Raw genomic sequence first — 9,937 nt, 5'->3', positions numbered from 1 at the left:
GGCTCCAAACAAATGAATTAAATATATAAATATGTCATGTTGGTTCATGAACATATGTTGGCTCAATTATATGTGGCTCATTACTATAAATACCCAGGAGGGGTCAGCGAAAATGACACAACAATTTTCAGATGCCTTTGATGAGCCACAGTCATGAAGAGAAGGGAGCTGCAGTCATGGGTAACAGGACTCATAGTAAGCCACAGTCAATGAGGTAAGGGAGCAACAGTCAAGGGACAAGTAGCTACAATGAGAGGTAGCCACAGTCAAGAGGGTGTCGCAGTCAAGGCTTGACTGCACCTCGGATGGGGTTTAGGTGTAGTCAAGACCTCGCATAATGACACAGTTGTGAGACAGTTGTTGGGGCTATACATATCCTAAAGTGCAAGTGCAGAAACTCGGATAAAAGGAGCAACAAAGATTTCGGATGAGGTGGCATGAGGTATGGACTATCTCGACATGACAAAGAGAAGTCTCATCTCAGTGGCAGACTAATCGTTGAACAACAGTAATAGATATGCTCCCTCGGCTCAATGAAAAATATGTCAAAAGATGTCTCTTCCATATATATATATATATATATATATATATATATATATATATATATATATATTACAGTCTTGCTATGATAATGAAATAAGGGTTTAGTAAAGAGATCCTCAGCATACATAGAAGGAGACTAAGTCATCACAATGTTAAGATATATTATGAGACAGTCTCAATATGTTTCGATGAACGGTGACAAGGATCACAGATCATGATATCTATATATATATATATATCAATGATCTCATTATCTCAAAGGATCTGAGTGTTGCAGTGATGAAGAGCAAGGTGTTGCAGCAGTAATGAAGAGCAAGGTGTTGCAACAGTGATGAAGGGCATGGCATTGCAATAGTGATGAAGATCACAATGGTGATGACCTCTATGGTGCAGCGACAAAAAGGAGGATTGATATCTTGGCCTTAGAGAGGCAGAGTGTGTCAAGGGTCATGGTCTTGCTATTTGTCAATGGAATCTCTATAAGAAGAATTTACGCATGGGTTTTCCTCTCCAAGAAGGAGAGGTTTTGGCCCTGGCAGATAGCCAACCATTTATGTTCTTGTCTCTTTTGTTTGATAGCAGTTTGATGAAGTTAACTCACACATGCTAATAATTAAGTAATCAATCAAGCTAAGATAAAAATGGCATTATCACTTCACAAATTCTTATCATTTATCGAAGAATCACCCTAAATATGCATGCCCTAGATTCTTCAACAGTTTAGAGATGAAATTCTTCTTAGTAAATCCTTTCTTTTTGTATATCCTCCTTTCTGAATCTTCCTCATCATCAGTGTCATGCTTATGAGGACATTTTGCAGCATAATGACCTATTCTTCCACAATTGAAACAAATAAGAGGGTGCTTACCTTTTAGCTTGGATCCTTTCTTTAGTCTTCGTACAAATTGCACCAATTCGGATTCAGCATCAGAGTCATCACTACTGGTATTCCATCCTTTCCCCTTTTTTTATTTTGAAGCCTTGAATGTTGCATCTTTGGAACTTGGGATTCATTTTCTCATCTCATAGGCAATGAGGATTCCATGAAGTTCATCCATCTTGAGAGTATCTAGGTCCTTCATTTCTTCTATAGCACTTACTTTGGAGTCAAATCTGTCTGGGAGAGATCTTAAGATTTTTTGAACAACAATGCTTTCTTCAATCTTTTCTTCCAAACCTTTAAGAGAGTTGACTACTTCAGCTACTCAGAGGAAGTATGATGCAATATCTTCTTCATCGTCCATTTTCAGACTTTCGAACTGCCTCCTATGAGTTTGAAGCTTTGCCTTCTTAACTTTGGAATCCCCATCATATAAGCTGACCAACGTATCCCATACTTCTTTGGCCAAGTCACAATTCAAGACTTTCGTAAACTCAGAATCAGTAATTCCACTAGTAATGGAATTTAGAGCTTTGGCATTTGCAATGTATGCTTTCCTTTCATCTTGATCAGTAGGAAGAGTGGGAGGAGCATTGTACCCATTCAAAACAAAGTTCCAAACTTCAGGTCCAAGAGACATTAAGTAGTAAGACATTCTATTTTTTCAAAAACCAAAATTTGTGCCATCGAATAAAGGAAGCCCCTGTCATTTCTTGATTCTTCATTGTAACTAAGAATCCTTCTTCCAACTGTTACGTTGATTATGAAGAAGCTGGCTCTAATAGCAATCGTTGGAAATACTGAGAGGGGGGTGAATCAATATTTCTTTTCAATTGTTATTATTACCAGTTTAGATTCTTTACAATTTTAATCAAAGAAATGATTTTATTAAATATAGAAAAATATTGAATACAATATCTGATGAATTTTGCCAAGCACCAACTTGGACTTTGATGAGGCTCCAACCTCTAGGGCTCCGACCCTATCTTGTCAAGGCACCAACCTTGGATTTAGGAGCACCAACTCCAAGGACACCAATCCTTCCAATTCTGAGGCACCAACCCCAAGGGCTCCAACCCTATAGTTTTGCTTTGTCAAGAAATGTTTTGATTGTATTACACTGCTCCCTGTCCTTGTGATCTTTGTAACAGATCGTGGTCTGCACTACATAACTGCTTCAGGAGTGACTGCTTCTCACTGTCTTACTTCCAAGGAATATACTCATACATACTTCAATGTTGGTGTAGTCTATTGCTTCCTTCAAACGATGACTGATGAACCCTTATTTCGTTTACAGAACTATTCTCCAGATTGTGTTATGTACTTCTTCCACAAATTATAGGTTCGAGCCCTTTTATAGATTAACCCAACCAACAGACTTGCTCAACCTTCAGCTTCCTTCCTTTTTGTTGGACCTTCGGCTTCCTTCTTCATGCTAGACCTTCGGCTTCCATCTTCGACCTTCGGCTCTCTCTGTTTCTTCAAGTTCACGAGTTGTGAACTGTCAATTCTTCTCTGTGCCCAATGCCTGAGATCGATGCTTGAGGTGAAGGCGTTTAGCTTGTATTTATATGGGTTTCACTAATACCCAAAGGACACGTTCATTGGGAGGAGGCCGACTTGTATATTAAAATATATCGAAGAGTCTTTCATCCAATTATATCGTAGACTTGATTATTCACGGAAACCACATAAAGGAGAGACTATACCCACAAGGAGGTCCCACATGCCACGTCACTGCTTAAATCGCAATCGCAACTTCATAAGACTCCCGCAATCGCAACTTCAGAGGTCTGCATATAACATTGTCGATCCCCTATTACCGACGAAGCGGATGCGATGTGATATTAAATTGTTTTTGATAAGCCCGTAGAGTCCACAACTCTATCACAATTGGCGGTCCGTCAGGTCTATCGCAATCGGCAGTTTGAATGTGTCAAGCCTTTATTGAAACTTGTGATACGTAACTTCCGATAGGCAGATGCGATATTTCTTTAGGGCATATTATAACGGTGCAGTGGGTCCACAATATTATATCGCAATCGGCGGATTTGAACGTGACATCCTTTAAGACTTGTGATATGACAACTCTGATACAATGGACGCGATGATTCATTAAGTCGTATTGTAATGGAGATATCAGGTCTGTGTTTTATATTGCAATCGGGGGTTTAGTGTCACATAACTCAATATAATAGAACCGCCGATAAAGTTACTCTAATGACATTGTTAACTCCTCTCAGCTCTTCCTCTTAGGCATATGCGTTTTAAAGGGTTTCCATGGTTTAATACTTGGATGTTCCTTAGCTTGTCTCTCCTATGACTTCCGATAGCTACTCTTTGATTCTCGATGGCTTCCAACGACTTCTTCCTCTTACTCTTGGGTTCTCGCTCATGTGACTTCTCTTCACTCTTCTGCTCTTCCGATAGCTCTTCTTTGCTATGTGTTCCTCTTTGCTCCTTTCGATGTCACTACTCTTTTGATGTAATGCTCATGTTGCTTCACAGATCTGCTCTACACATAACGTTGTTGGATCTACTCTGCTTGGCTTCACATCATCATTTAGTATCCCAGAATATTGCCATATTGACATCAATGACAATCTAGATCAACACAACCTTCTTCAACACTACATCAACCATAGATTTTAACGCCACTGCATCAAAATTTCAGCCTTACTGCAAACCTGCAATTTTGGCCCCTTCTGCAACTTAGAATCTTTGCACATGTGGGAGAACAAGAGATAAATTCGACTATGTTTACTTGTCAATTGTTTCTTCCTTCTTTTCTTTAGTTTCCTCTTTCTTTCTAGCTTCTTCACACCTTCTATTCCACTTCAAATTGCAGATAGAACTTCTTGCTTGTATGGATGCTCAAATAGGTCAAATTGCATTGTTTTTATAGTCTTTTTGTGTGGTTGAATTCCTTCAATGAGGCTAACTTGTCTTATTTTGAGGCCGACTTAGTGGAGGAGGTGTAAAAGACCAAACTGCATAAAATAAATTTTCTTTCTGACATAATAAGCCTAAGAAGAGATTAGGACAAGATGACATGGATAATGACTCGTGACATAAACCCTAGAAGAACACAATGGATGCTTAGACCTAGAAATAAAACAAATTGAGATGAAACTCGTGCTTATATATAATTTTCTTTTACAATAATTTTTCTTTTCTTTTCTTTTGACAAATACATAAAAATTAGAATCAATTATGAAGACCAATACTAGTTACATTTCTCAACAAGATGTAAGTTTTGCACATTGCCATAGATTTTCATACCAACTCTCAAACTTCCTATTAAAAGCTTCCCTCTCATATCATACAAGACACTCGTAGATTTGTGGAAAAGAATAACTCAACAAAATGCCTCACCAATTTATATTTACACTAGTGATACCTTAGAAAATAGGTTAACCCCATATTGGTAAAGCCTTTAACAAAATGCAGCCAAACTCGTGGACACGGGAAGGGTTTCAGCGATGGTAGGGGGAGCAACGGAAATGGGATTAACAACCGACACAGGTGTATCAGAATAGATCATAGAACCTACCTCAGACATGGTGTTATAAACAGATGAGACACACTCCTAGGCTTTATTCAACAACAGCTAGAGGTCCTGCTCAATAATTTACCTCAAAACAAAGCTTGAAAATAGACCTCATTAAAGTCTGATTTAACCTCTAAATTTATATGAACATTTTGTGTTAATAAATTGCACTAGAATATAAACATCTTCTCTTACTATTCAAATTATAACACCTTGTTTAATCGTGTCTCTTTATTAACACATTTTCGTCTGTAATTATAATCCCTTCCAAGGGAAATATGAACCCTGCATTAACTATGTTTAAATTACATTTTCAACATCTTAGTGCCAAACATGTCAATAAAATCTAATATAGATACCGACAATAACATCCCTAAAATTTTTACCCATTTGATCTCATTTGACCCACCTATTCCAGCATTGTTTTATTAACCTACAAAAGTGACCATTACAGTTTTCCAAACCCACTACTCCTTATGAACAAACTACTTAGATATGTGACCATGATAATATTCTAATATGCCTTATGGCTATATTTATATCTAATCAACAAAACCATTCCATAATACTTCTACTTACATTAGTTTTTCTCAATATATCCTTCTTTATCCTGATACATATACCCCATGAACTGTCCCAAAAATATCCCTTAGGACCACTTTGACCTCTATACATCAAGAAATAATATATTTTTCACATTCCTTTTAACACTTTATTTATTTATTATCATCTTTGGGAAGCTATGAACCCCATATATCACTTTTTGTATGAAGGAAGAGGATTGAAACATTGCAGCTCTTCCCCAGTTTACAATACCTTAACCAATTTTCCTTTGGCTTGTTGTCACTTTATTTACATTCACATTCTCCCATATATCACTTTTCGTCCGGAGAAGGAAGATTCAAACATTGCACCTCTTCCACAATTTACAATACCTTTACCAATTGTCCTTTGACTTGTTGGTACTTTATTTACATTCACATTCCTATAGATGGGATTAAAAAACCAATTGTGATATCCTTATGTTATGTTGGAGAACTGACTTGTTGGCATTTTATTTACATTCACAATGCTACACATGGGATTGAAAAAACAATCGTAATATCCTTATGTTGTGTTCTCCATACATCTATCATGTGAATCTATGATTTTTCAATCCATCATAAAAATGATAGGCTGATTTATTTCAATACTATATACAGTAAAATAAAATCATTTTATTTTGCAAGAGCAAAATACTTGTCCTCACATTCACGTGCCTATACGGTATGTGGAAAACTAAAGTAAAAGACACCATTGACAGAGACATAATCCATGGTGATTCAATATTTCTTTCTCCACTGGTTAAACAGTCATATGATAACACCCAAAGAAAATGCATAAGATAAATTTGAAAGAATGACAAATACAATTATTTCAACTTGTAATGTGTAGAAACACACACTTCCTTGATTATTTTACATCATGTATATTACAAAGAGGGAACAGAATAATGTGAATTTGGTTTACAAATTTCAATTTACATGTGTAACTTAGTGTTACAAGAACTCCAGACTTTTAACATATTACACAATTGTAGAGAATACCAGAGCAGCCCGACTATCTGGGGGCTCAAGTATTAAAGCATATATTGTACATCTGCACATACAAGTAATTGAGATTCGCCATATAGTACATCAGCATCTTGTACTCTGAAGTTTTTAATGATGGGCAGAGGGAAGCCCCTTTTCAAGTGCTGATTTACTAAGGGTAAAATGACATCCTTAACAAGAGTGCGAACTATAGCCTGCGGAAAACTCAAGATGCTTGGATTAGACTAGAGATCAAGTATCGTGCATTGTTCATCATTAAACCTTCCTCATAATATTTGAAGTGATGCCATAAGCCTAATAATTCTGTGAACATTCTCAGACATTTCCGGTACTGTGAAAAATGAGAGGAGAAATGGATATGTCACCGGTAGACCGTTCTAAAATTTCAAAGAATTTTGTATACAAAGCTTTATACTATCTTAGAATCGGATCGATAATTCTACTAGGTTCCATTGTACTGTAATCAAGCTTCCTCTACCAATAAACACACCCATGGAATAAAAAGATTAACAACTGCACCTTTCTCTTGCCATTATCTGGCATTTTCATTCTCTATTCTACTTTGTGAATTTATATCTCTATTTAAATAAAACTCATTTTGAAAATATACAATGGCATAGGAACTACAAAACTATGATCAATGCTAATCATTTTTAAACACTTCTATTTCATTATTAATTTTGAAGTACTACAATATTTTACAAGAAAAAGAAAGGACTATGGAAGGTAAAACTAGTGTTGGAAAAAACAGCAATGTGCGACTGTTTTAATAGACCATGACTTTTGGAGGGTAATTTTAACATTGTTACCAAAATCTGGATAAAATCCCAACCAGATGAGTTTTTCAACCAGACTTTTTTAATTTTGTGTAGTTTTTGCCAATTTTTTCGATTTTCTCCCAACTTTTACTACTTTTTCAATTTTCAGACCCTTGCTAATTTATTCCCGAATCCAACTTTTGCAACATTGGTAATTTATCAGGAGTGAATGAGTTTCAATTCTGAACCAGTTCAGTGCCCCACCTGGATGCTCACTGAAATTGACCCCTCACCTGCACATACATTTTGCTTTTCCCCAATGCCACTACCTAGATACAAGGTTCCAATGAACCTTGACCTCTAGTCAATCCAGTAACTTAAAGTTCCTTTCCATATTGATTGGTTGAGGGGTTGTGATAATCGGTAACCAGAAAACTTTCAGGAATCATTTTAACAATGTTATGGTGGAAAAGCACCGCTTTTACAGAGATTTGTAATTAAGGTAATTATGATAATCTATGGCAATTTGGACTGCGAGCGTAATTGGAGTGTATTTGAAAAAATACACTTAAAGATGCACAACAATTAGCAATTAAATTTTTTTGTCACCTTATAATATCCCTGATATGCACTTGAAGTCTGCATGGCCCTCTAGCATTTCTTATTACCATCTTACAGGTTAGATTAATAGCCCTTAATGATGTGGTCAATGTCTACTACAATCTCTGGCTGTGAGTAAAGCAGCTTGAAAGACCCCTTAATGTGGATGTTATTTCCTTCAGCAACATTGACACCATCTCTGAGTGGAGGGTGGAGAACAAGAGGCCTATTATGGAGGCAGCACCTGACTATTTAGAGGAGAGGCAAAAGCAGCAGGGGTCAAGAGAAGATGACCCAGAACTATTAGGGGGTGATGAGGAGGAAACTAAGAGTGATGAGGTTGATGTACAAACCTCAACACAAAAGGAGACCCCACTAGTAGCCACGCAACTCCAGCCATAAGACCCTTTTCTTTTAGAAGACAATCCATTACTTATTCCTTAAAAGGAGTAAAGGGAATCAATAGCTCACAGTTATATTGATCAGTGTAGATGACTCATGATGCTGCCATTCAATTATCATATTTGATGTATTAATTTGTATTGTGTATTCAGTTTTGAATTTTGACTAGAAAATGACTACAATGGGTAACAATGTTTGATGTATCATTTGGCATCTTATACATCTTATCTGTGAAATAGAAAATTGTTTCAACTATTTAAACCAATTTTATCAGAACCAGACCAGTCATCGAACTAGTAGACCCTGCCGGACCAGGAACCAGTAAAAAAACCAGACCAAAAAACCAATCAACCAAAAACATATAAAATATTCAAAATTTAAAGAAAAACATATATATTCATGTGCATCCCTATGAATCCAAACCATTTATACACAAATAAGCAAAAGTTCTCAATTATATAGCATGTAAGGGTGCACATAACCAAAATAACAAGACTGAACTGAAAATACGTCAAAAAAAAGGCCTTAGATGGCATCTAGCATAAAATTAAAGAAAAAATAAATAAAATAAAAATAAAAATAATCATGCTACAACAAATACCTACATATCATTAAAATCTTTGTCTGTCTTTTCCTATATTGGGATCTTCGTCATCAATATCACCCTCTAAGCATTAAAATAAGATAGAAAATGCTTAGCATGCCAATTCAAGATTTTGTTTGAGTGATGGATAAATTTTTAGTAGGATCATGATAGAGGAGTTCAACAATCAATGCCACTAACATGAAGGTACATAAAGGGATTGGTGCTCGTGATTAAAGGTTAGTTCCATACCCTCATACATGACAAAATCCAATGGGAACATTGCAATCCTCCCAATCCTGAAATCCTAAAAAACTGTTAACTCTGCTAGATTTTGAGTGGGATCTAAAATTCTACTTTTTCCAAACGAAATCCAATGAGTTCGGAACCATGCAAATATCTTGAGTCATTTCATGGTAATGTTAAAAATTTAAGTAAAATTTAATGAAAATTTACATTATAAGAATAAGCCTTTCAAGAAGGTAGAATGATCAATAAAGTTAATGGAGTTAGCCTCTTTCTCAGGATATTCACAACAATACGGGACCTGTGATTTCCTCTCTTCCAACCTCTTATGTAATGAACTCATTTCTCTAGCATGTCTTACTATTAACTTCGCTTGATTGAGTTCAGTTTTCATGAATCTTTCTTGCAGACTAACATTTTTAGCTTGCATAGTCTTTATTTGATTCTAAATAATGGACATTTGATTAGAATGATTAACTTCCATTATTTTTAATCTGTTTTCGATGATATCTATTCCCTCTGTATTTATGACACATGGTACCTGCTTTTCTTCTATGGCCAATAATCTATTCTAAAGAGATATTTGACCAATTTCCATGTCCTTTATACTTTTATCATTCTTTGCTTTCATGCCCATGAAGCATTTTTGCATATAGTTTATCTATTTCTTATGATTTTCTTGCTTGGTAGATAATTGATTATTATAATCGAATCTCATGATGGTCATTTCTTCATCCATAGTTGACAATTTGTTCTGAATCGAACTTATTTCTTCTTGATAAC

The 9,937-nt window shown here is 35.9% G+C and overlaps 1 protein-coding gene across 1 annotated transcript in view; it reads right to left on the bottom strand.

The window, feature by feature from the left end:
- Positions 1 to 6,328: 6,328 nt before the first annotated feature.
- Positions 6,329 to 9,937, bottom strand: part of LOC149266304 (lipid-binding serum glycoprotein family protein) — a 209,913-nt gene continuing 206,304 nt past the window's right edge. Inside the window, exon 6 of the mRNA XM_089430226.1 lies at positions 6,329 to 6,759. Coding sequence (XP_089286352.1) covers positions 6,592 to 6,759 — 168 coding nt within the window. The 3' untranslated portion in view covers positions 6,329 to 6,591. The remainder of the gene's footprint in view (positions 6,760 to 9,937) is intronic.

Source organism: Pinus tabuliformis, chromosome 6 (genome assembly GCF_031772625.1).
Source record: "Pinus tabuliformis cultivar Carrire ecotype Pingquan chromosome 6, CPIR1, whole genome shotgun sequence".
Taxonomy (NCBI): domain Eukaryota; kingdom Viridiplantae; phylum Streptophyta; class Pinopsida; order Pinales; family Pinaceae; genus Pinus; species Pinus tabuliformis.
The sequence above is the reverse complement of the archived record's forward strand: the minus strand, read 5'-3'. Positions and strand labels throughout refer to the sequence as shown.